Raw genomic sequence first — 27,326 nt, 5'->3', positions numbered from 1 at the left:
AACTCGCTTAGGAATGGGCTGTATGCTTGTCTTGAAAACTCAGCTTAAAGTCAAACACAAAATCCAAACCATAAACATTTCAGGCTGCATTCTGTCATTTGCATTGCCTGTAGAATGGCTTTTCCTCTCCCCCATATCTTCCAGCCAATAGTTTTATCAAACAAAATTTACTTGATTTGAACCATCAGTCTTTGGATCATTCATATACATACCTATATATGAATGTTCTGAAATGGTTCACATTTCTCTGGATGCGTTTGATCAAAGGTCACAAGACAAGCAATGACTACTACTTCCTGAATATTGTGGATCCAATTCTGTGAAATCCCCCACCCAGCTGATATCAGACAGGCCCTCTCCCTGTTGAACTTCCGGCATTTAATTTCAGCAGGCAATTTAAGTTTTATGATTTTTGTTGTCTTTAACTGATTTTACAGTATTTTTATTGTATCTTTCATAACCTTACTGTACACCACTTGGGGATTATGGTCACATCCATACCATACATTTCCCAAAGACTCCTGGGAACTGTAGTTTGTTAAAGGTGCTGGGAGTTGTAGCTCTGTGAGGGGCAAGTTGCCCCAGGATTCTTTGGGGAAAAACATGTACTTTAAGTGTGCTTTAAATGTATGGTGTTGATGTGACCTCTCCATTAACAAAAGTAGAGCAGATAAAAAGGTTGGTAGCATCTATCATCAAATAATTGCACAATACGGCAATTGTATGCTCTCATACAGCAATTGCCCTGGTTAGGGCCATAAGACATCCTTGTCTTGCTTAACTGGAGGTGCTGCGTAGCTTCCTAGAACACAGCCTCTCTCAGCTTGGTCACTCCAATTCTAGCTTGGCCATCCTTCCAAATCAAGAGGAGTGTGTATGTATGCTCATGTAATTCAGCTGAGGTGCCCAACCCTTGTTCCCTTTCCCTAAGCATCTGGGAGTGGCTGCAGTCTGTGGTAGCCAGAGGAAGCCAATGTGTCAGAGTAGTGTCAGACTAGGACCTGGGATTGGGAGGGGAGCCATGTACGTCACCTTGCGCTCCTGGAGAAAAAGGTAGGATATAAATGCAATCAATCAATGGCCAAAGTAGGATTCCTAAAAAAAAAAAAAACAACCAGTGAAGACACAAAGCTTGGTCTGGATTCAGCAAGCCCTGTTGCCTGTGGCTAATAAATTGTCTCTAATGTGTATGTGTGTTAATACAGTGAGGATTCCACAATGGTGTCCTTGTAGCCACACAAAAATGAAATTAGCAAATTTATAAAACCACACTTGAGGTTCAAAGTGGATAGAGGGAAGTTCTCCCTCCGTCAAGGACCCGCTTCATGTGTTATACATGTGAAAATAGCTTCACACAATGGCTGTAAAGCCACCTGTCAACGATGTTGCTGCATCACCCTGTGTTGCAAATCCTGCACTAGACAAGAGGCTGGACTTGCTAGATAACTTCAAAGGTTAGAATCTATGATTCTAGCTGATTGACAGTGGCTACTGGACAGACAAAGGCTTTACTCACACTGTTTCCCAGTATTTATTTTGTTTCCCAAATTATTAATTTCCACAGTATATTTGAGCTTTCCCACAGTGTAAAAACCACTTGGGGAAATATAGTACTGTAGAAGGTTTAGCACCCACCCATTTCCTTGTTATTTACATATGGTTTTTCTTTCTTTCTGTAAGCAAATAACATGGGCATGAATATTAAACTTGCACTATATTCTGCTATATTTCCAGAAGTGGCTTTTATGTGGGGTGACAGTTCAGCTATAACAGAAAAATTAACTAGTTAGGGAAACATCAGGCCAATGGAATAAACTGTGGTGTGAATGCAGCCAAAAAAGGGGTATTTTTTTTTACACACAATTCATAATTAATGCCTCGAAGTCACTGCCGCAAGGATGTGGTCATGGCCAGTAGCTTTGATGACTTTAAAGGGGATTTGACAAATTCATGGAGGATATATCAAGGCTGATAGTCAAGCTTGTACATTTGTATGCAGCTTTTCCATATAAATATATGCTGAAAGTGACTCACAACAGAACAAAAATGCAGATCAAGATATCATTACAGTAACAAAATACTAAGATGACATTCACAACAGACATTTCAAACACAGTCAAGACTCAAGACACATCGCTTTCCCCGTGGAATCCTGGGAGCTGTAGTCAAACCTCTTGCAGAGCTTAATTTCCTAGCACCTCTAGGAAACTAAGAGTTCCAAGATTCTCTGGCAGTGGCGTAGCGTGGGTTGTCAACACCCGGGGCAAGGCAAGTAATTTGCGCCCCTAACCCGTGGATTTGCGCCCCCTAACCCGTGGATTTGCGCCCCCTAACCCTAACCTCCAGATGTTGCGCCCGGTGCGGCTGGCCCCCCCTGCACCCCCCACGCTACGCCACTGTTCTCTGGGAAAGCTCTGAGCTTTCAATGTGTGTAGTGGATGTGACCCATATCATTTTGTGACATAACATGACAACCCAACAAATAACTCATGTTAAAGACATCATAAAACCAACTATCCACCAGTGGCTAATATGGGGATATTTTGGTTGCCCTGTTACATCTGGAACAATTCCAGACTTCTTCACAGCGCTTTGCATTAGTTTTCTGGGCAACAGAAAACTGAGGTGACAAGTATGTCATGTGTTGACAAAGCTCTAAGAATCCACTTGGACTTCTTTTACTCAGCTTTACGCTTTTTAAGCAGAGAAAGAAGATTCTTGAGGAATTTGAAAATATCTACAAGCAGGATCTGTTATCAGCACCCAGAACCCCTCATTGGTTGGCTTGTATGCAAGCTAAGCTGGCCTCAGACAAAATTAATGACAGCCACACCTACAGGAAAGTAATGCTGCAACAATTTACTCTGCCACCTCCCAATGTTCCTAGACACCTTTCGCCCATGGGAGCATAGCAGCTCACACAAACTCCAGAAACCCATCTGTTATTAATTTGTGCAACACGTGCATCTAACCAGTGGAGTCTGCGGAATTGTGTAAATGTGTCAGGATTGCTCTAGGCAAAGTTTAGGATATATTGACCAGACCACAACAAGTTCACTGACAAACGCTAGCCATTGGCATGGCTAGACGGAGAAGGCTATGCATTAGAAGATTTTGGCAGAAAGGCAAGGAAAAGTGCATTTCCCCCACCCATAGACTTCCCCACTCTTTTTTACCATATGGTTTCATTTTACTTCAAAATTATGATTTTCAGGTGCAAGCATTAGTTTTAGGGACTCACACTGTACCACAAGATTTGTCACTGTGCTCCACTTATATTTAACACAAAGACTTGCACAGCATTGAACAAAAGAGGCAAAAAGTTAGCAGTCTTGGATTGTCCCTCTAATTGCCTGTTGTATTGTCCTTGGCCCAGAATAAACAGATATTTTTCTTTTATTTTTGTAATGGTAAGTTTGGACACTGTTACTTTTGTCTGCAAATTCCTTTCACAAGAAGCTAAATCTGACTCCTGCACCACTCTGTCTTAAGGTTTTGTGCTCCATGCCTTTTACTTTTTAAAAACTGGATCAATTTATTGAGGGATGTGTGGGGAAAAACACTGGGGAAAGGGATGGGATGTAGCTCAGTGGTAGTCGAACCTGTGCTTTGCATGCAGGAGATCATAGCTTCAATGCACAGCATATCCAGGTGGGGCTGAAAGAGACCCTGTTTGAAATCCTGCACCGTCTTATGCAGCTATAAAATTATGCCTTTATTAATAGCTTTTTTTAAAAAAAAAACATTGCAGCCCTAGGTGTGTTTACTCAAGAGTAAGTGTCAATATGTTCAATGAGGCTCACTTTCTAGTAAGTGGGTTGCAGTGAACTAAGTTCTACTCAGAGTAAACCCACTGAAATTCATGGAGCCAAATGAATTGCAGCCATTAATTTTAATGGGTCTACTGTGAATATAATTCGCCCATTGTGTTTAGGGTTTCAGTCTAAGGCTACAATGTTGTGTACACTTCTCAGGGAGTAACTGTCATTGAGCTAAATGGGAATCTGCTTCTGAGTAGACATGTATAAAACTGCACAATAACAAGCCCTAACTCAGAATTATGAGAGAAGGAAGCATGAAAAAGAATTCTTGAGGGACAAAATCAACATGAAATTCAACGTGATAAAAGGGCATTTTGGTGCACCCTTAAAATCTGAAACAGAATTGCAGTCTAACATCACTGTGTAAGCCTGACTTAGTAAGCTTAGGGCTTGTTAATGCATGTAGGGGTTAAGACCAATAATTTTATTTCTAGACTTAGCTAGATCATGCCCCTCACCATTGTTTGCTCTCCATCATCTGAGCTCACTAAGACATGACTTGTGTGAGCTTGTTCTTTACAAGCTCAGCCCCTGTGCTTAGAGCTATTTCACTATATTTTGTGTTCCAAGATTTCTGCCTGTGTATACTTGCTACTGCATGGAATAACACATGAATCTGGTATTTGGAGTTTGTAAGTAAAGCATTTACATTTACTAAGGATGTGGTTTGTTCACTGCAATGGGGTAGAGAGGGGAAGTGCTGTAAGCAGCTAGAACAGGATATTTAAAAGGTCTAACAGCCTCCCATGCTTCACTGTGCTGTATAATTATGTGATTTTAAACTGCGGGGGAGGGGCGGTCTCTTGATGGGGAGTATGTTTAGCCTTGTGCTTTAGACCTACGGATCCAGCCAATTGTTTTATCACCCACACAGGTGATCTATATCTATTTCCACCCCATAATTCCAACACGTGGCCTGCACTTCAGGAGTGGCAGACTGGATGCTGCTAATTTATTAAGGGAATAAGGGTATAAGGCAGCATCTTACGCACCCATAAAATTATGTCTTTATTAAGACTGTGTGATTTTTTATAAACAAAAATAACATTGCAGCCCCAGGCATGTTTACTCAAGAGTAAATGTCAATATGTTCAATGACTGCTTCTAATGACATCACTTTTTGAAAGACACCATTATATCAATGTATGTGGAACTAAATAAGAGGCTTAGAACAGCAGTCAGGGAGAGAAACTTAGAGTCACAGAGGGGAGGCACAGGTTAAGGGAACAGCTACCGGGAAGTGATTCAGCACAGAAAGTATAGAAAGAGAGAGCAGGATGTTCAGAGAGAGTTAGGAGTTAAAGAAAGCTTGTTTAAATAAAGTTATTTGTTTCATAGTAGACCTTAATGATAATTAATACCACAATTCTATGATTCTACGATACAAATTTAACAAAGAAATGCTAAAAATACAATGCCTTTTCTGAAAGGTAAATTAAAAGGTGTTTTAGTGACAGATTAGAGGGGAACAATTAACATGATGCTAAACTGGCTCATCTGTCTAGTTTGTTATTGTGCACATCAAAACCCCATTTCTTCAAAAGGATGGAAAAGGAGCATCAAGGTGATCTACACCTGTAGAGATGTTGGACTACTGTTTTTTTTTTAAGATCTAAAAGATAGAAAGAATATTGGGAGAGAGGGGACACACAAGAGGACAACAATGTGATTATGATGTCATGTTGATACCCCATAAAAAGTGACTGAACAAAGGATGCCTCCAAACCCAGTATTTTGTGGAAGAGATTCAAGTGTATACCAGGAAATTTGTGCAACTGAAGCAGATTAAATCATTCTGTTGCCTCTAGAACAGTAAATTCCCTTTTAAAAAATTATAATTGACTATTCGTAGTTAGGAAAGTGATGGGCAGTGCACTGAAAAGTATGCAGAATGAACAAATAATGAAGGGCAAATTGAATAAATGCCCCACAAGCAAATCAGAGTGACTATTCATTGTCATATAATCTCTCTGCAAATATATTGGAACAAATGCTCAGTAAAGACCAGATACAATCTGACATTCACAGAAACTTTGTGCAAGCAAATAAGGGTGAATGCTCAAGACACGGGTTATCTGGAAGAGCACAATTCCAGCGGGGGGAGTTCTGCTGTAAACGTCTAGTGGGGAAGCACCCCAGGCCAGTGAGGACTGCACTAATAGTCCACTATCCTATCTGAGTTGAAATTTATTATTCTTATTCTTATTACCATCATCATTTCTATACTGCTTTTACCCTCTGCCTTGAGGGACATCTTTTGTCTTTTGTGACAGACAGATGCCCACAATGTTACTCTATACAGCTTTATATTTGTAAGGGGGTAAAATCTCAAAGCTGCTTATAACTTACATAAACGTAAAAGTTCCACCAAACATAAAAGTTAACATTCCATCTCTTTCCACACCGACTACAGTTGGCTCATGGCCAAGCTGAGTGAGACTCAACTATCTCAGCTACCCAAGACCAATGACTTCTTGTCCTCTTAATCTTTCCATTTTAAAACCCGGCTTCTTAGATACCTTTCTCCAGCCTTTTATCTTCTGCAATGAGGGCTTGGGGTTTCAAGTGTACTCTAGGTAGTCCTCAGAGGCTAGGAGAAAGCCAAGCTGTCAAGCAACCAGCAATGGACAACATTACCTGCCCAAGTCAATATTAAGTGGTGTCATAGAGGCTGAGTTTACATCAGTAGCTTAGGCCTCACTCACCTGACAAAATGGCTCTTCATTTGTGAGGAATCGGTGAGGTGGCCTCATTTCTGAAGATCTGAGCTCTTCCATCATAACAAAGGCCAAGCCGGGACTGGAACATCCCTAGTTCCTTAGTCAGAGCAAAGTTGTCTATTCCAGACTTTTCATATCATGGAGTCTCTCTGAGATAGAGCTCACAGCCCCCCCCCCTCCAGACTCCAAGTCACAATCACAATCCCTATGGCAACTGTCATACTTGGTGAATTTGTAGACATGAAGGTTAGGCAACAGTCAATAGATCTCTGCCTCATGGTTTGTCTGTGAATTAATGGATTTGGCCTCCACCCCACCTTCCTCTTGTCCTAGGCCCCCGCTTGAGAAATTTACTGAATTGTTTTATAGTTCTATCCTCCAAAATGTCACTGTGGTGAATCCTAGCATTTCAGTCAGCTATGTGGACCACTGTTTATAACCTGGATCATCCCAAACAAGGCTTTACCAAAGTGGAGCAACAAATAAATTGTCCTTCCAGCTGACATGGAATTCAAATATCTTTAAGATCTGGTCACATCAAAATCCCATAATACTGAAATCCCAGTTTCAGCATCTTAGCAATTCTCCTTAGGGCCTACCTGCTGGGTTTTGATGGGTCATATGATCTAGAGACCAGCACCTTTTAATTCCATAAAATCCGACTTCATATGCTGAATGCTCAAGTAAACTTCCCTTTTGAGTACAGTGGTACCTCGGGTTACATACGCTTCAGGTTACATACGCTTCAGGTTACAGACTCCGCTAACCCAGAAATAGTACCTCGGGTTAAGAACTTTGCTTCAGGATGAGAACAGAAATCACGTGGCGTTGGCACGGCAGCAGCAGGAGGCCCCATTAGCTAAAGTGGTACTTCAGGTTAAGAACAGTTTCAGGTTAAGAACAGATCTCCGGAACGAATTAAGTACATAATCAGAGGTACCACTGTATGTGGAATATGTTGTCTCAGCACTGCACAGCTGTGAATCATCAGAAAAAGGGAGTATTGCAGGTCAGGCCAACTTGGAGACTCAGAGGCATCCATAGTGACTGGGAAAATAAGGAGCAATTCACCAGTTTTCTCCCACTTAAACTTCTTATGCTGCGACCTTGAAGAAGTCCCTTTATGGAAGACCCCTTGTTCTTAAGGGAGCAAGAGTTTCATCCTCTGGTCACGTACTTACCAGGAAGTTAGGATCTGAAGCAAAATGGAGACGGCAGTAGTGGAACTAGTCATAAAGTGAGCACTTTCTACCAAGTGTTTGTGGGTACCCCAGTGCTTTTCATCAGACCATGGGGTACCAGCAGAAGTATGCGGTGGTGTGTTACTGGAAAGGACAATAATTTGGAGGCAGAGCTTTTGTTTGTATGCAGAAAGTCCCACTTTAGTACTTGGCATCTCTGAAACCCTAGAGCAAAGGTGGGGAACCTGCAGACCATGGGCCAATACTGGGCTCACATTTCCCAAACCATATCCATCCAGCCCCAGATATGTGATGTAATCACAGGCAGAGGCACAGCTGGTAGAGGCACAGCTGACAGTGCAAAATCTGGAACCTTAAAGTGTGCATTGGCAAGGTAGAGCAGGCATTGGCTCCCGTGCCCATCACCTTCAAAATAGTGCACAAAGCTTTTTGCAAGCCAATCACCAAGTGTCAAATCACCCACATGCCAAATTTGGCCCCTTGGGCTAGGCTCTGCTAAGGATCTGACCCACAAGAGCCAAATGGTTTCCTCGGCTCTGCCATATACAATACTGAGCTGGGTGGGCCAATGATCTGTCTCAGTTCAAGACAGCCTCCTATGGGGGCTGTGCAATAAAACAAAATGGCCCCTCTCGGACAAAGGAATTACAGAGGGATCCTGGAACCTGAAGCTGTTGAATTACAATTCACCAAGAGGTTCAGTTCCAATCACTTAAGGGCTGAACTGAGATAAAGTTTTTATAAATCAGTATTCACATGCTAATTAGCTGTCCAGGATGTCTATGTTATCACCAGCCACTGTTTTGTGAATTGCCATTGTTTAGCGCAATTATCATTGTCTGTACTTTCTGTGTTTCATTTCCCTTTGACCTCGCTATTTGCAATGCCACCCCACCAACCTGTGTGTGCCTATAGATAAGCTTATATGCCATAATAAATGGGTTAGTCTTTAAGGTGCCTTAAGGCTTTCTGTTGCTTTTGCTGCAACAAACTGGCATGGCAACCCCTTTGGAAAATGTTTCTCCTATTCTGAATATAAGAAGAGCCCTCTTGGATCAGACCAGTGCCTGTCTAGTTCAGTATACTGTTCTAACCAGATGCCTATGGGAAGCCTGCAAGCGAGACATCACTAGCACTCTCTTACACTTTGTTCCCCAGCAACTAGCATCTCAGTCACAGTGCCTCTGATTCTGGAGATACAGTCATCATCCCAGGAGCAGACAGTATAGTGGGGCAATGGCACTTACCTGACCTCCTGACAGCTGAGTCACTGCTGCTTACTAGGAAGGGACAAGACAAACACAAGGCAGTGGGGAGGCTGGCATGGTGTGAACGCATTGGTGGAGCCAACCTGTTGCTCCTGCTGGTGCATTTGCACTGCGCTGATCTTCCCTGCCACCTTGTTCTTCCTCACCCTGGTAAGCAGTAGCAACTCAACCATCAGGAGGTCAGGCAAGTGCTACTGACCCAGCACACAGTCCACTACTGAGTCATCATGAGTGTAGCCACTGATCACCTTATCCCTCCTGAATTTGTCTAATGCCCTTATAAAGCCATGCAAGTAAGTAGTGATTGTCACAACTTCTTGTGGAATTGAGTTCCATTGTTTAACTATACATTGTGTGAAAAAGTACGTCTGTCCTGAATCTCTCAACATTCAGCTTGGTTGGATGACCCCAAGTTCTAGGATTATGGAAGAGAGAAAAACTTATCCCTATAACTTTCTTCATACCATGAATAATTTTATACACCTCTGTCATGTCCCCCCACTTGTTCACAGTCGATCATACGTGCACCCCTGGATTATTTGAGGGCACTTGCTCCTAGGAACATGTGGATATAATTTCTGCCATCCTCCTAAATCCTTCCTCTAAAAGAAATGCACGCAAAATTATGTAACTGGGTCATCACGTCCACTGATAAATAAGCACCTTGGCAATTTCAGAGCTATATCCCATAACAGGGACTCTTGGGACTCTTCTAGTGAATTTTTACACTTCTACCAACTAATATCAAAAAGTTGTGGGGGGAGAGGATACATCTCATGAATCTTCACTTCTGAAATAAGGTCTAGACAAAAATGGGAAGGGGAAACAGTATACACCAGCCATGATGTTAGACCCTTTAGGACTCTGAAGGGTTTTCAGTTTGCTTAATTGTCTTGATTCTGTCTGGGCTTCAAGGATAAGTGCTGGCAGAATGAAGGTTGAGTGCCTGTCAGCAGTAGTACACCTGTAGGATTAATTAACTGGGCTGGCTCCTGTCTATTGGCCTATTTCACCTGGCAGGTGATGTAACATCCCTCACACTATCCCAATAATGGCTTCTGGAACAGGTGTGAGGCATTTAGGATATCAGGCCAGCCAGCACGTAACCACTAAGGGTCTAATGTCTTGTTATAGATTTGGGGTAAACCCTAGAAATTAATAAATGCCAGGGTTTTGATTAATTGGGATATGGATTTAAGTGCACAACTGTGCCAGACAGGGAATTCCAGGAATTCCTGGGCTGGTTTATGCAAACCAGGCTGCCCAAGCTAGGACCATTAAGGGAACAATAGAAGGCTGTTGAGGATCATTGCCAATGGAAGAGGACTTACCCCTGCCCTGAGGTGTGAAGACAGGGGTTTGAAGGGTTGCCAAGGTGATGGGGTGTATTTTTGAGCAAGGGTTTCTGGGAGGAAGTAGGAGGATGAAAGAGCTGAGATCCATCTTAGAGGGGGAAGGTTGTCGTGCTGTAAGAGCTGGACTTCCTACATGCAGAATGAAGGTGTAAATAGGTGAATACCCCACATTTCTTAAAGCACGACAGTCTCTGCCGTGTCTTCTGTTCTGTAAAGGGACACAGACCCTGTGTGTGTGCCTGGGACCCATGGGCTCTTGCCATTGCTTGGCAGTGAGAGAGGCAGGCATCCGGCTTCTGTAACAGTATATAACTCTCCCTGATGGGGTCTCTCACATTCAGGATTTGGTGTAGGCCATGACTTCTTGGGTGCCAGCTGGAGTTTCTCCGTTGTCATTCCTTGGAGCTCCGGATAATAGAATAGGGAAGTATTTTATCGTCCTTATGCTGTGTTATTCTGGTTTTGCTGCCTTTTATTCTGTACTGTAGCCTGGTACTTAATAAAAGCACCAGCACTCTCCACTACTGTTATTGCCACTGAATCCAAAACAACTACAGCATTGCATTTGGCAAAACAATAATGCATAAGGATATATTGTACTAATTGTAGCATATGTTTGTTTTTTTGTTGACATGGAGAATGTTCCATAATGTCATTGTGTAGCAGCAGGACAGTAGAAGAAAGCCCCATTTTATTCCTACAGTCACGATGCTGTTATGATTTAAGTGAGACAGTAGTGCAAAACTGTATGTGCTGACTTGTGCCACTGGGACCGCAACCACCAATAATACCTGTCTGTGCACCTTTGCTGTTCAAAAGCAGTGCGCTGATGGGTCTTGGGGACAACAATTCCATTTAGTGCTGCTCTGGGGATTCAAGGCTGGCGCCAAGTCTCCTCATGAAATCCTCCTGGGGACAGGAGGGGCCTGCAAAGCCCTTGCTCAAGCGCTGCAGCTGAATTCATGCTTGAATGTGGCAAAGCTGTGATATTACCGCACTCTGCTCACGCTATCAATTCCCTTGGGATTTAAATTGTGGGGTGGGAGAGCTGCTGTTACAAACCAGACCCCTCATACAGGAAAAAAACCTAAGTGATTTGTCCGAAATTGTGTAAGTTAGTGGGTGGCAGCAGAAATAACAAGGGGGAGGGAAGGGAGGGGGGTCCCATCACACCAGACATATAACGGTTTTGGTTTCTTATACTGTTAATGGAGAAATCTGAGGGCTCCCTTGGAGAAAAAACAAGGACACCAGCCAGGAATACCAGAGCAAAACAGCAGCCAGTAGGCTTGGTCTTTATTGAAGACTGTCACGACAGGACTCCCACCTGCCACAAGGTGGAACAAAATGGAAGCCCCGAACAAAATAGCCCCCAAACTTTTATTACCTGCTAATCCCCATGTTGGGACGCGGGTGGCACTGTGGGTAAAAGCCTCAGCGCCTAGGACTTGCCGATCAAAAGGTCGGCGGTTCGAATCCCCGCGGCGGGGTGCACTCCCATTGCTCGGTCCCAGCGCCTGCCAACCTAGCAGTTCGAAAGCACCCCCGGGTGCAAGTAGATAAATAGGGACCGCTTACTGGCGGGAAGGTAAACGGCGTTTCCGTGTGCTGCGCTGGCTCGCCAGATGCAGCTTTGTCACACTGGCCACGTGACCCGGAAGTGTCTGCGGACAGCGCTGGCTCCCGGCCTATAGAGTGAGATGGGTGCACAACCCTAGAGTCAGACACGACTGGCCCGTATGGGCAGGGGTGCCTTTACCTAATCCCCATGTTACACCCCCAAACTACATCACTAATACATCATGGTTACATCATGAAAGGGGAGGTCTGGTGGCAGTAATCTGAGCATCCTGGACCCTGCTCCATGGTTCTCCTCTACCCTCCACCAAAAACCTATCAAGTGTAACAAAAGAGATATTTACATTTCCCTGTTTCCCAGCCAAGTTAATCACACCCTTTTGTCTTCATCTGGGTTGGTTATTTCTGGAATGGCTACCTGTCTGGCACTCAGGTATCAGGATGCCAGGAATTATCACTCAGGCAGAGGGGCTGCTGAGTAGCTGAGCTCACATGTCTACGGTATATGAATTTCTGAAGTTTTCCCAGTCAGTCAGTCAGTACATAGATACATTTATTAGTGAATTGTTACATTTGGTATCATGCAGCAAAGGCCCTTTGAATAGATAGGAAGAAACTCTGATGAAGTGTTTTATGGGGACAAATCACAAAAGCCACAAAAGTGATTGTGCTGATTTTGGTAGTGGGCTGCATGTGCATGATATCTGCTGGAGGGGCAACCCCCCCCCAACCTATACATAAATTCCTGCAACAATACCACTTTAAGAGCCGTGGGGAATCCTGGAAACTGTTAAGGGTGCTAGGAATTGTACCTGCCAGCCCACTATCTTTAATGAACTACAGTTCCCATGATTCTTTTGGGAAGCCATGACTGTTAAAGTGGAACAGGAGTGATTTAAATGTATTGTGTGAGTGTGACACCGGTGTCTTTTGGATGCTGGGCTGTCATTGTTTCCACCACGGCCTTCCTCTTCCCCCACCTCTCCTTTCCCTTTGCCCTCTGTGGGCAAAGATGATTAAGGCACTAACTCCGTCAGTTTAAGCCTTGATCCACCAGGCTGTGTGTGTTAGCGCCGACTAGAAATAGCAACCAGCCCAGCTGTACCAATGAGCTGGGAGATTTCAAGCGTTTTTTGCATATATGGCAAATCCCTTTGGGCAGAATAAGGGTGAGAGGATCAAATCTTGCCCCTCAAAGATGCGGCAAGAAGGCCCCAGTTTCTCCAGGCGTGAGGGGCTGCAGTTCATCATCCCTCCCCCATATGCTGGAGGAACCCTCACCCACCCCGAGCCGTTGATGCTTATTACACCAAAAGGGCATTAAGCATCCATTAATCTTAATCAAAATACTTTGGCTTCAGAGGATATTGCAGATATTTTAGCTTCCTGTTTAGCAAGCTGCATTTGCAACAAAATGGTGCCATGTAAAGTCCTTCTGTTAAGGATTTATTCCCCTTCCAGGATATTCTATTCCAACCTCTTCTCCCTTGCTTTCCTCCTTTACCTCCAAGGAATCCAGGGAACTGTAGTTTAAGGGTGCTGGGAATTGGAGCTGTGTGATGGGGAAGGTCAAAGCAGAGAGGCTTGTAACACCAGCTAGAGAGGCTTCTCCCTTCTGGAAGATGCAACTGCTAAGTGTGATTTTTACTGCCTTCAGGCATACCTTCCCCTTGGCCAGCCGCACTCTACAGATAGCGTTGTGTATGTGCCAAGAAGGAGCTTCACTATGTTCTGATGTTATTTTGATAAGCACTTTCTCGTTAGTAGCTCCTTTCAACCAATCTCCAAACTGCTGTTTAAGAAGCAGTCTGGGGAACCAACACAAGAAACAACAAAGGGGAAATTTGACTAAGTACGGGCATCACCTCCTCACCCCCTACCCCAGGAGCGCTTCTTTATGGACAGCACATGCGCTGTGTGCCAAATGCTCAGAGTGTCAGCAGCCTTTTGGGGAATCAGCTGACAGATAAAGCATCCTGGGATCACGCCAGTGAGTCACGCTTTATGTGCCTGAGGTTCACACCCAGCTTTCACCATCAAAAGGCTGGTAAATTTTATTGCTAATTGTAAAGCAATTCCATTGGCATTAGTTAGCCGTGGCTGTTATTACTATGTGACTAAACGATGCTAGCAGGCTTCCCACAGGTTGGCCACTGTGAGAACAGAATGCTGGACTAGGTGGGCCATTGGCCTCATCCAGCAGGCTCTCCTTACATTCTTACCGTTTCTGAAATATTTCCTTTGTGGCTTTGATATGTTTCATTACTGCTTTTGCTGCTTGGACTGGAATGCTATTTGATGTAGCTGCTGTCGCTGCAAGCTGATTTTGTTGCTGCAAGCTGATTTGGGCACAGAGTGGTTGTTTTTTCCTGCCGGAAAAGTGGCATACAAATATTAAAGCAAATCATATTGGGAGGACTGTGCATAAAGCCCAACACATTTTACTGCTTCAGTTGAAAGGCGATATGGGGGCCTCCCACTCTTTTCCATACACAGAAGCTAATTCCATTGGGAACTGACTCTTAAGTCACACTGCCTGATGAACAGGACAGTGTCCTCATATGAACATAGGAAGCTGACTCATATTGAGTGAGACCATTGGTCTATCTATTATCTGCGCTGGCAGGCAATGGCTCTCCAGGGTTTCAGAAAGGGAGTCTCTCCCAGCCCTACTGAAGATGCAGGGGATGGAACCTAGGGAGTTCTGCATGCGGTGCAGATGCTCAACCTCTGAGCTCCATCTCTTATTCCCCTGCTCCTGGGGCACCAGGCTAACTTAGGGGCTACAGGGCAGACCATGTGGCACACAGCTCTACGCTTTTCATTCCTTGCTGCCACTCGCCACCCTTTGTCATTTGCCTCGGCCTAATGGTAGGGCCGTGCGCATCATGTGTCCATGTGCTGAATTCAGAGCAAGCCGCTGCAGCTTTGAAAGGAGTATGTGATGCACATGTGATTCACGTGCGCAGCACATTTGTGAAGCGACGAGCAGGGGGGATGCACGTTTTAACAATGAGCATCTGTGCGAGAATGCGGATTTACTGACTAGCGAGCAGCAGCAGCAGCACATGTGTGCTGTGCGTGGGCGGGCAGTGATGCGCAGAGCTTCAGGGTGGTGGCTTGTTTGTTTGTTTCTCATCAGTGAGTAGGCCAGGCACTGAGCTTTTAGAGGACTTCTGTGGGCATGGCTGCCCCCATGTGGATTGGATGGGGCAGCACATGCTGTTACGAAACCAGCCAGTTCAGCGAGGAGACAAGCTCACATCCTTCTGTGGGAAGAGCAGCAGCAGCGATACGCATATAGGCGAGAGGAGAGGGAGAAAGGATGGCTTTGAAATGTGCCTTCCCAGCATGCTCCAGTGGATTAGCCCAGCATCATTCTCAACCCAGCTTAGATTTAATTCTTATGCAAGGGGTTTCCGCAGAAGGGACAGCTTGTCCTGGCCAGCTAAACAAACTGGCCGGGCCGGGACGAGGCACCAATTAAACAAAGGGCCTCTCTTCACTGTAGTAGCTGATGGACGTAGGATGGGAGAAGGAAGGAAATTGCTTTCTGCGAGTGGTTCATGACGGATCATCCCCCCCCCCACCTGCCCAATCCAAAGTAAATACGTAAATAATCATTTAGCTGCATTCAGGCTCCCCATGCTGTCCTTTGGGGTCAAGAGGACAGATCTTGGAGCCTTTCCGTTACCTCCAACCTGACAACACCTAGAAAGGGTCCAGTTTCATCCTGTGCAGAATTAAGCCCCTTTTATATACTGAGGGACGTGGGTGGCGCTGTGGGTTAAACCACAGAGCCTAGGACTTGCTGATCAGAAGGTTGGCGGTTTGAATCCCCATGACGGGGTGAGCTCCCATTGCTCACTCCCTGCTCCTGCCAACCTAGCAGTTCGAAAGCATGTCAAAGTGCAAGTAGATAAATAGGTATCACTCCAGCGGGAAGGTAAACGGCGTTTCCGTGCGCTGCTCTGGTTCGGCAGAAGCGGCTTAGTCATGCTGGCCACATGACCTGGAAGCTGTACGCCGGCTCCCTTGGCCAGTAAAGCGAGATGAGCGCAGCAACCCCAGAGTTGTCCGCAACTGGACCTAATGGTCAGGGGTCCCTTTACTTTACCTATATACTGAGGCTGCAATCTTTAGGCAGGGGCTACTGAAGGAAGTTTGGCTATCTTACCCCATGCGCTGCTGAGTTTTGCAGCCCTGTTATCTGTTTCCAGGCTGTGCAGAGGGTGATCTGAGTCATGGGGAGGGTGGAGAGTGTGTGTATGAATGTGGTCGTGCTCAGTTTATTATTTTGGTTGTTGTTTCGTTAGTATTGTTTTATAGGTTATAAATGCTTAATTGATTAGTTAATCATATAATATGACTTCTGCTTTAATTGTGTTGTTTTGCTTATTTTTTGTTGTTCCTTTGTTAACAGTGTTTCATAGATTGTAGAGGTAAAGAAAAGACGCAGGTGGCGCTGTGGTCTAAACCACTGAGCCTCTTGGGCTTGCTGATCAGAAGGTCGGTGGTTCAATCCCCGCAACGGGTTGAGCTCCCATTGCTCTGTCCCAACTCCTGCCAACCCAGCAGTTTGACTCGGAAAGCTGTCGGTGGACAAACACCTCCCTTGCCACAACCCCATAGTCACCTTTGACTGGACTTAACCTTCCAGTGGTCCTTTACCTTTACTTTTTTAAAAATAGATTGTTATCGATTCACAGAATATTTGTTAATTATTCTATACAATTTGTGCCGTATTTGTGATGTTCTATCATGTTATTGTTTTTTATTGATTGTAAGCCGCTTTGGGATTTGGATGAAAAGTGGAATAGAAAAAAAATAACCAGGTTGAGGAAGTCTGGTTTAATGGGAGGGGAGCGGGAGGGGAAGTGTTAGTGGTGAGTCCTGCTGGAGAGGTCAGGAATCGATCCTGGGACATTTTGCAAGCGCTGAGTTATTGCCTTCTTTATTGTATTTTTGTTTTGTAGTTTGTTTCGAATTTTCCTTAAAAATATATTTTTAAAACCCAAAAGTTTGTGACAACCAGCTTAGCCGCTTTTGTGCTGATAGGTGAGATACAGATTTTGATTTTTAAAGAAATCTGCGGTAAACCAATCTCAGCAATTCTGTCCCAGGAAGGTTTTTTTGGAACCACCAGGGCTTGTGGCATCTTGTGCAAGAAGCATGTGCAGATGCAGTACAGGGCAAGGCTGCTATACCTTTAATAGTTATGCTCTGCCTGTTGAGATTCTCTCCACACACCCCACAACAACTAAAGGTCCTGGAGCCCTGACATTGGTTGCAGCCAGTCATCCTTTATATAGAATTGTGGGCTAAAATCCCTTCTGCTTATTCGGTGTCTGCTTTTAATGTGATGGTCATCCTGCCCAAACCATTCTATATCAGAACATTACTTTCCATTTCAGAACACCTTTAAAAGTACAGTTCCTCACATATCCCTTCAAAATATACAGTGGTACCTCGGGTTACATACGCTTCAGGTTACCTATGCTTCAGGTTACAGACTCCGCTAACCCAGAAATATTATCTCAGGTTAAGAACATTGCTTCAGGATGAGAACGGAAATCGTGCGCCGGAGGTGCAGTGGCAGCTGGAGGCCCCATTACCTAAAGTGGTGCTTCAGGATAAGAACAGTTTCAGGTTAAGTACGGACCTCCGGAACGAATTAAGTACTTAACCTGAGGTACCACTGTATGCCACTAGCAGCCCCATACATGGCAATGGTTGAGAATTCTAAGAAACAACAACAACAAAAAATCAGTGCAGTTTTGATTCAAAATGTCATCTAAACATAGATGAAAACATGCCCCCTGAGGAACCATCACACAAAATTTGGTTATCTTAAGGTGTAAGATAAGACTTTTATATCTGATGCATTTGGACACCTCTTAAGATATAACGAACAAAAAACTTTCCAAAATATATAGTCTATTCTGATACCCAAATACTGACAAGGAGCATAAAGGTAAAGGTAAAGGTACCCCTGCCCGTACGGGCCAGTCTTGACAGACTCTGGGGTTGTGCGCTCATCTCACTCTATAGGCTGGGAGCCAGCGCTGTCCGCAGACACTTCCGGGTCACGTGGCCAGCGTGACGAAGCTGCTCTTGGCGAGCCAGAGCCGCACACGGAAACGCCGTTTACCTTCCCGCTAGTAAGCGGTCCCTATTTATCTACTTGCACCCGGGGGTGCTTTCGAACTGCTAGGTTGGCAGGCGCTGGGACCGAGCAACGGGAGCGCACCCCGCCATGGGGATTCGAACCGCCGACCATGCGATCGGCAAGTCCTAGGCGCTGAGGTTTAACCCACAGCGCCACCCGCGTCCCACCGACAAGGAGCATGTGTGTGTCTCATTCCTCTTCCCTCTCATAACACTTTTCTTTCCCCATGGGAAAAAAAAATTCCAAACATTACACCAACTTTTGCCAACGTGGCGCCCTCCATAGATTTTGGACTACATCTCCCATCAGCCTCATTCTGTCTGGAGCTGAAAGTGAGTCGTAATCCAATACCTATGGGGGGCACCATGTTGGCGAAGGCTGCATTACATCATCTGGCGTGTGTGCCGTTAATTCTCCACTTATATGTGCAATGCCCCTGTTGGCCACTAGGTGGTGGACTTGGGACAATCAAGCAGGCCTGCTTTCCTCTTACCCATAAAACATGACTCTTAGTATTTTGTTCCTTGAGTACAAGGCAGGGAAGCAATGTCCAATTATAAGGATGATTTGCATCTCATCAACCCAGTACTTCAGGTGTTTGACCTGAGTGGGAGTGAAGGGTGGGTGGGAAAGCTGAGCAATCTTCCTGCTGTCAGCTCAAATTAAACAAACGAAGCTGCCATCTACTGAGTCAGAGTCCGTCTCTCATCCGTTATTGGTTGCTCTGACTTGCGGTGGCTCTCCAGGGTCTCAGGTGCAGGCCTTCAACTCCAGATGCCAGAAACTGAATGTGGGACTTCTGCATGACAGAAAAATAGTGCTTTTCTGCTTCAATGTGGAGCACTGTGGACCTATTTTTACATTTTGCCAGGAACTCCTCTTCAGTCTAAGGGCTCCTCTGGATTGCCTGATTATTGAGGGTTTATCCTGATTTGGTTGCACATAGTTCATGCAGAGGGTTAGACTGTACCTGATCTTTATTCATCTGGTACGCAGGGTGAGAACCTATCTGCCCACAGACTGTCTCGCCAGAGTGGTGCATGCTCTAGTTATCTCCCGCTTGGACCACTGCAACATGCTCTATGTGGGGCTACCTTTCAAAGTGACCTGGAAACTACAATTAATCCAGAATGTGGCAGCTAGACTGGTGACTGGGAGTGGTCACTGAGACCATAAAACACAGGTCCTGAAAGACCTTCATTGGCTCCCAGTACGTTTCCGTGCACATTTCAAAGTGTTGGTGCTATAGCTGTCAACGTTTCCCTTTTTTAAAGGGAAATTCCCTTATTCTGAATAGGATTCCTTCCAAGAAAAGGGAAAAGTTGACAGCTATGGTTGGTGCTGACCTTTAAAGCCCTAAACGGCCTTGGCCCGGTATACCTGAAGGGGCGTCTCCACCCCCATCGTTCTGCCCAGACACTGAGGTCCAGCGCCGAGGGCCTTCTGGCGGTTCCCTCGCTGTGAGGAGTGAGGTTACAGGGAACCAGGCAGAGGACCTTCTCAGTAGTGGCGCCGGCCCTGTGGAATGCCCTCCCATCAGATGTCAAGGAAATAAACAACTACCTGACTTTTAGAAGACACCTGAAGGCAGCCCTGTTTAGGGAAGTTTTTAATGTTTGATCTTTTATCGTGTTTTTAATATTCTGTCGGGAGTCGTCCAGAGTGGCTGCAGAAACCCAGCCAGGTTGGGGTATAAATAAAATTTTATTTTTATTTATTAGTTATGATTTGTTTACAGGGCATTAATATGAGAGTGAGCATTCACCCTGATTTGCTTGTGAAGAATTTATGACTATTTGCATTTGTTCATCGCTTACTGCACAAAATGTCTCGAAACGATGTACGATTATAAAAGCATACATCTTTTGATTAAGTTCTGTGTTCAATCCGCCCTTTTCAGTGGATTTCCCTGTTGTTTTCCTAACCACAGAGAAACCTGTTTCTTTTCTTTAAAAGTGGATTTGTTGTGCAAGGGCGACAGAATGCTCTAATTCACTTCAATTGCTCAGACCTAAATTTCACACTATGCGCTTGAATCACTCCAGCAAAAACAGTGGCAGTACGGAGACACCCCAAGCCAGGTTTGTGAAGTCTGCAAACACCATATCCCTTCACCACAGAACTCTTGTGCTGCGTTGCTGCCACTTACCGAGAGGAGGAGCATGGCAGTGGGAGCTTGCAGTGCGCATGCAGCAGCAGGCGCAGCAGATTCGTTCCACCACAGTGCCCACACCACACTGAGTTTCCACTGCCTTGCCTCTCTCCCTCTTGTTAAGCAGCAACAATGCAGTCAGAGAAGAAAGCAAAGCACCCACACAACCCCACCAGCCACTCCTGGGTATTTATGTTTTCCCATTAATCACTCCACACTTTCCAATGCATTTTCCAGCCACCTTCCTAATCACAAACAAGTTTTTTGTAAGGTGGGTTTGTTGCACTAGGGCCAGAGAGTCCTTTAATCCACTTTAATTGCACCAAACCTCTCAAGGTTGCTGGCCCCTGTTGTGCCGGATTGGTTCCTTGTGTTCTAACTGGTTGTGTAACCAAAGGAAAAGGTACATTTTCTACTTGGTAGAGAGGCAGTGTCGTGTAGTGGTTAGAGACTAGGGACCTGGAGACCAGGGTTCAAATCCCCACTGAGCCATGAAGCTTACTAGCTGACCATGGGCCAGTCACGTCCTCTGAGCCTATCCTACCTCACAGAGTTGTTGTGGAGAATAAACGAGGAGGGAGAGAACCATGTGGGTCACCTTGAGCTCCTTGGAGGAAAGGCAGGATGCAAATGTAACAATAAATGAAGAAATTAAGTGTGCATTTGGAAAGGGGCAGCACCAAAATGCATCGGTGTGTGAGAGATACCAGCCTCATGACTACCCAAATTCAGCTGCACTCAGGTGGAGATCTCTTCCTTTGTTGTCCCCCACCCCACACCTTCCACAGCTGGTTCCAGTGAAACAATATAAGGCCTGCAAAATAAAATTTAAAAATTGTCCAGTAGCACCTTAAGGTAAAGGTAAAGGGACCCCTGACCATTAGGTCCAGTCGTGGCTGACTCTGGGGTTGCGGCGCTCATCTCGCTTTACTGGCCGAGGGAGCCGGTGTACAGCTTCCAGGTCATGTGGCCAGCATGACTAAGCCGCTTCTACCAAAACAGAGCAGCACATGCAAATGCCGTTTACCTTCCCGCCGGAGTGGTGCCTATTTATCTACTTGCACTTTGATGTGCTTTCGAAGTGCTAGGTTGGCAGAAGCAGGGACCAAGCAACAGGAGCTCACCCCATCGCGGGGATTCGAACTGCCGACCTTCTGATCAGCAAGTCCTAGGCTCTGTGGTTTAACCCACAGTGCCACCCGCGTCCCTTGTAGAAAACTTGGTTAGATGCCACGAAGTAGGTGGCAATGCCTTAACCATATGTGTGTTGTACAGGCCACAAGGACCTCTTCCATCCTTATCAAGGGGAGTGCTAACCTTCTCTCCTTTAGAGACCAACTAAGTTTGTTCTGGGTATAAGCTTTCATGTGCATGCACACTTCTTCAGATATGACCCTGTAAGGCCCTATATGCCTCCCAGCAAGATTTGAAGCATCCTAGAAAGGCTTGAAATGTACAAGTTAGCCCTACTGGGATGGGAGAGATCCTAGAATTGCAGGGCAGTGGCAGGGTTTGGGTGCTGATGCCAAAGGAACCATGACAGAGAGGATGCAGATCTTACTGGAGATCATGGATTCCCCAGGATATTTCCCAGAGTTTTGAAGAGGCTGAGATGGTGTGACCTGCATCACATAGGCCTCCTGCACCCTGAGGCATTCAGGACAGCCATTGCACTGCTCTCCTCCTGCATTTGAATAGCCTGTATATTTCTGCACATCCAGAATTATTGTCCCATCCCAAGGCCTGCACATCTGCGTGCCTGAAACATTGTCCTCCTTTCCCCCTTGTTTGCATGTGAGATCTTCCTCCATCTGTTTGTGGCATGGGAGATGGTTAGCATAGGCCTTTGGCACACGATGAACCTTGGCAAATCTCATGACTGTGCAGCCAAAACCCATCACCTCTGTATGGTACAGTTGGTGCTCCCTGTTATGCAGCATGCACGTGCAAATCCATCCGGCCTCCTATCCTGATGCCCACCTTCCTGAGTCAGGGTGTTTGCTTATATATGTGTCTGATGGGGAGTTGGGGGGGGAGAGCAGTAATGTGTCCTGGATTCCCGTGTCCTCATGTACAGAGCCCTTCCTTCTCAGTCCATTAGTTAACTTTCCAGTACAATGCCCCAGAGACGAGTGCCAGCCTCTGAAAGCTATATTAAAAGCCAAGTCAATACCGGCCCTCTCTCATGCCCTAAGAGAAAAGACTTCATTAATTATCACAGGGGAAGGAAAAGGTTGTGAGGGACGGTGGGGGTGGGGTCTGGCACGCAAATGGAGCAGCATCAGTGCGTGGGGCTGTGTATGAGACAAGCAACGGGAGATTCAGAGTAGTAGCACCATTTAATCCCTGTGTGGCTTCTACGGCCAATTAGCTGCAATCAATTGTGAGAGAATCATTGCTGACGTGTTTATGTGGTATGGGGGCCCATCTAGGTCAGATGGTGGCCCTGCAGATGGTGTTAGGCTCCACCTCCTGTAGGCCGCAGCCAATGGCCAGGGATAAAGGGAATCATAGGATTAGGATTGTCTTGATATCCCTTTACTATCCCTGTTCTATCTTGGCCATGGGTGCTTGTGTGTGAAATATATTGTTGGTGTTCTTTTCCAAGCTGTCCCATGGTTTTCTGTGTTTTGAGGGTTTGGAGATCAGTGTCTGTGTGCCTCTTATCTAGCTATTCTTTGCCCCAGTGAACTGTTTGGTGGGTCACAGGGTGCAACACGAAAATTTATTTTTTATTTTTGAAACTCTCTTTAGCAAGAAATCAGAGTAAACATCCCAATCCAGAGAAAACCCAATTGATGTTTTCTCTGATTCGGTAGTAAAGACGAGGTTTCCTTGGCCGTTGGGCAAAGACAAGTCTAGGTGAGCCATAGTCTTCCTTGCATATTCCTTGGCCATGCTCAAATCACTCCCATCCCCTTTTCCTTTCCCTAGTTGGCAACAGGATGCCAGGGAGCAGAAAAGCAAGATCAGCCCGTTTAGTACTTTACAGTGGTACCTCGGGTTACATACGCTTCAGGTTACAGACTCCGCTAACCCAGAAATAGTGCTTCAGGTTAAGAACTTTGCTTCAGGATGAGAACAGAAATCGTGCTCCGGCGGTACAGCGGCAGCAGGAGGCCCCATTAGCTAAAGTGGTGCTTCAGGTTAAGAACAGTTTCAGGTTAAGTACGGACCTCTGGAATGAATTAAGTACTTAACCCGAGGTACCACTGTATAACTCATGAGCAGGAGTTTTGTCATTATTAGTAAAAACAGAAGTATTTAACCAGTGCCGAACAAATTAAGAATGCCTTTGTTATCTCTGTGGACCCGTACTGAAGTCTTTCATCTGCGGGGTTCTCACAAACTTCGATAAGAACATAATAACGTTTATCTGCCAGTGAGCTAACAGAAAAGATACATCTGGTTAATGAGGCGAGGAAGGCCAGGTAATTAAGCAGCTGCATCTTACCAACCTTCTGCTGAGTCCATGCAGGGTGTTCAAGTTACTCAAAGCTCTTCATCAAATGTTGCTTCTTTCTCCTCATAGATGTGAAGTCCACAGTTTACCTTGGAAATATCCAATGCATCACATTAACTGTCTTCAATTCTCATTTTCATTTCTTATGCTTGTCATATATCTGGCATTTTCATAACCTGTAATTTTTCTTTTTATCCGCTCCTGGCCTATGGTGCACGTATGCGTATATAACATTCTCCTATCCCCCTTTTAAGGGACGCGGGTGGCGCTGTGGGTAAAACCTCAGCGCCTAGGACTTGCTGATCGTCAGGTCGGCGGTTCGAATCCCCGCAGCGGGGTGCGCTCCCGTTGCTTGGTCCCAGCGCCTGCCAACCTAGCAGTTCGAAAGCACCCCCGGGTGCAAGTATATAAATAGGGACCGCTTACTAGCGGGAAGGTAAACGGCGTTTCCGTGTGCTGCGCTGGCTCGCCAGATGCAGCTTGTCACACTGGCCATGTGACCCGGAAGTGTCTGCGGACAGCGCTGGCTCCCGGCCTATAGAGTGAGATGAGCGCACAACCCTAGAGTCTGTCAAGACTGGCCCGTACGGGCAGGGGTACCTTTACCTTTACCTTTACCCCCCTTGTACCCTAATTTAAACCCATATGTCAGCATGTCTAGGTTGTAAGCTTTGTGGGGCTTGGCATATTGGTTTGCTTGTGCTGGCTAAGGCTGATGGGAATTGGAGTCCAAAAATATCTGGAAAAATCATGTTGGCTACCCCTGCTGTACAGGCATGTCTGTACTATTAACCAATGTTGGATTTATATCAGTTTAACCATTATCGCTCCCCACCACCACCAAAAAAGAGAGGAAATTATAGTTTAAGGAGGATGCAATGAATTCTGTTTAAACTTCCTTATAAAACCATTCCTCATAATTCCTTAGGGATGAGTTGATCTATGAAACCAGTTTAAATCTGTGGAGTTGATTTGCACATGGGACTGGTCACCATGCAAATGCTAATCATTGCATAACGCACTGAACCTGGGTTCTCCCTTCTCTCTGTCGTCAGGCTTCCCCTGAAACATTATATTTTATTAAAAAATAAATAGTTACAAAGTCAGTTTTTTTCAGGTGAGAACACAGAATGAGTCGGATGGTGAAGGTGGGTTGAGCATATAGATCCCATTGCTTAGAAGAGACCAGTTACTGGTCATTAGATGCTGGTCCAGTTGGGAATCTTTCCTCCTGCAAATTTCTCTCACTTGCCTCCATTGGAAGGGACCAAAATCTCAAAAGGATCAGAGACAAGTTCATTAACTTACTTAGGAAATCATGGATCATGAATCATGAACCAGGATGAGAAGAGCTGAATCGTTAATGCATGAGAGCAGAGGAAGCTAAAGCTATTCTCTCCTGAGGCAACATTTTAAGTATGCAACAAATAATATACATGCAGATTATATCCCCCCACATCGTATCTTCCCCTGTCCCACGAAACACCAGATTCTCCAGTTTATCCCAGCATGGTTGACATTGCAGCTTTTTTTGTCCCACAGCAATCATGTCAAACACTTTAGTGATCACTGGTCCCAAAGCTGGCAGCTTAACAAACTATCTCCCATATTATCCTACGCCATAGTAGCTCTTGCTGTCTTTTCATAGTTTCGAGCCACACGGAAAAGCTGAACTGTGGAAATGAAGTGGGGAAATGATCTCAGTTCTGTTCTGAATCCAGAATGTCTAAAAACACTGTTTTTCCTAACTCTCATAGCAAGATGCCTGAACGTCTTTACGTTCTCAGGTTTTTAAGAGTCAGTAGAAGAAGCAGTACTGAGGGGCTTTTCCAACCAAGCACTGGTACTAAAGGGAGAAGGAAATGGTGGAGAATAAGGATGGGATGGAAAGTTCAGTGTGGAGATTAGATGGCAGATTCCCTGCGGTATGAGAGGGTATCCAGAGGGATGGAGACCTGCAACCGATCAAGGTCCATGTGGCTCCCAAACTCCATCATAGGTATGACTCCTGCATCTTCCGTGGCACTTCCTCCTAAATCTACTCCTACAGCCAAGTCATCCTCCTCCTCGTCTTCATCCTGGCTGACAAGAGCCAGCTCATTCTCATAGCAGAAGGCACTGGGGGGCGGTGGAGGCGAAGGCAAGATGGTGATCTTGCTCTCCTGCAGTTCCCGAGCAGAGCAGCAAGGGGTTCCAGCCACCTCGTAGGTCTTGTGGAAGCGTGAATAGTCCACCTTGTAATGTTTCTTCTCCTCAAAGACAACAGGCTCAAAGCGGTGTCCCCAAAGGATCTCGCTGGCCAGGTAGGAGCTGCGAGCCTGGGTGGTCATGGCTGTAGCTTCCACCATGCCCTCAAGGATGACGACAATCTCGAAGTCCTCCCTCTCCAACTGTTCCTTGCCCATCCCATAGAGTGGGCTTTCCTCATCGATCTCATGAACGATAATAATGGGAGACACTAAGAAGATGCGGTCAAGGCCTATGTCATAGCCCACGTTCAGGTCTCGCTGGTCCACCGGAAGGTACTCACCTTCTGCCGTCATGTAGGGCTTGATAAGCTGGGCCCGAACGTGAGCTTCCACAATATGGCTCCTCCTCAAGTTTCCCACCCGCCACATGAGGCAGAGCTTGCCGTCCCGTAGAGAGATCACAGCATGATGGCTAAAAAGAAGAGTTTGGGCCCTTTTCTTGGGGCGTGCCATCTTAGCCATGATAGTGCCTATCATGAAAGAGTCAATAACACAGCCCACAATGGATTGTATCACTACCACCATGATGGCTAGGGGGCATTCCTCAGTCACGTATCGGAAGCCATAACCGATGGTTGTCTGTGTTTCTACCGAAAAGAGGAAAGCTCCCAAGAACCCAGTGACGTGCTTGATGCAGAATTTTGTTGCTGCAGGAGAGCCGCTTCCTGCACTGGGGGCATCTAAGTCACCATGAAAGAAAGCAATGATCCAGAAGAGAAGGCCAAAAAACAGCCAGGAGACCAAGAAGGCCGCCGAGAAGATCATGAGCATGTATCGCCAGCGAGTGTCCACACATGTTGTGAAAATGTCAGCCATGTAGCGCTGGGATTTGTTGCTCAGGTTGGCAAAATAGACATTGCACTGGCCGTTCTTCTTGACAAAACGGTTGCGGCGTTTCCGTCGCGGGGTGTGGCCTTTTCCATTCCGACTGTGCCCATTAATGCTGCCGAGGGAAGAAACTTTATGTCCATCCTCTTCAGTGGAGACAATACTGTACCTTTTGAGAAGAGAAAGATCACAGTTAAAAGTGGGAGAAAGGAAACTTTGAGGAAGCATGTGTGGGGTATATGGCCCTCTAGAAGTTGTTGGTTTATAATACCCATCACTCCTGACTATTGGCCCATGATGGCTGGGACTGATGGGAGACGAAGTCCACAGGTTCCTCAGCCCTGCCTTAAAAGGTCTCCACTAACACTCATGCAGAAAGGTCCATTGCCTCATTTGACTCACTGCAGGATCATTGTTTTACTGGACTTCTGGTGTATGTGTCTGTGGGCACATTGCACCAGATGTCCTGAGTGACCAAGCTGAAGTGTGTGTGTGTGTGCGCGCGCACACACGAGCGAGCG

The 27,326-nt window shown here is 45.6% G+C and overlaps 2 protein-coding genes and 1 non-coding gene across 4 annotated transcripts in view; all 3 read right to left on the bottom strand.

The window, feature by feature from the left end:
* CSNK1E (casein kinase 1 epsilon) overlaps window positions 1–6,673 on the bottom strand; it is a 50,105-nt gene extending 43,432 nt beyond the window's left edge. Inside the window, exon 1 of one of the 2 annotated variants that reach the window (XM_053405133.1) lies at window positions 6,527–6,673. The gene's annotated coding sequence lies outside the window, so the exon portion shown is untranslated. Of the gene's footprint in view, window positions 1–6,340; window positions 6,409–6,526 lie in introns of those variants that run through there. The other variant, XM_053405134.1, reaches the window with a different exon arrangement.
* A 14,803-nt stretch (window positions 6,674–21,476) lies between these two features.
* Window positions 21,477–21,603, bottom strand: LOC128422957 (U6atac minor spliceosomal RNA). Its single transcript, XR_008332635.1, has one exon. It is a non-coding gene; the product is annotated as a U6atac minor spliceosomal RNA (small nuclear RNA).
* A 3,233-nt stretch (window positions 21,604–24,836) lies between these two features.
* Window positions 24,837–27,326, bottom strand: part of KCNJ4 (potassium inwardly rectifying channel subfamily J member 4) — a 28,390-nt gene continuing 25,900 nt past the window's right edge. The window contains exon 3 of the mRNA XM_053406293.1: window positions 24,837–26,974. Coding sequence (XP_053262268.1) covers window positions 25,633–26,974 — 1,342 coding nt within the window. The 3' untranslated portion in view covers window positions 24,837–25,632. The remainder of the gene's footprint in view (window positions 26,975–27,326) is intronic.

This window comes from Podarcis raffonei, chromosome 10, assembly GCF_027172205.1.
Source record: "Podarcis raffonei isolate rPodRaf1 chromosome 10, rPodRaf1.pri, whole genome shotgun sequence".
NCBI classification, from domain to species: Eukaryota; Metazoa; Chordata; class Lepidosauria; order Squamata; family Lacertidae; genus Podarcis; species Podarcis raffonei.
Note: the sequence above shows the minus strand (reverse complement) of the source record. Positions and strands in the feature narration are given on the sequence as shown.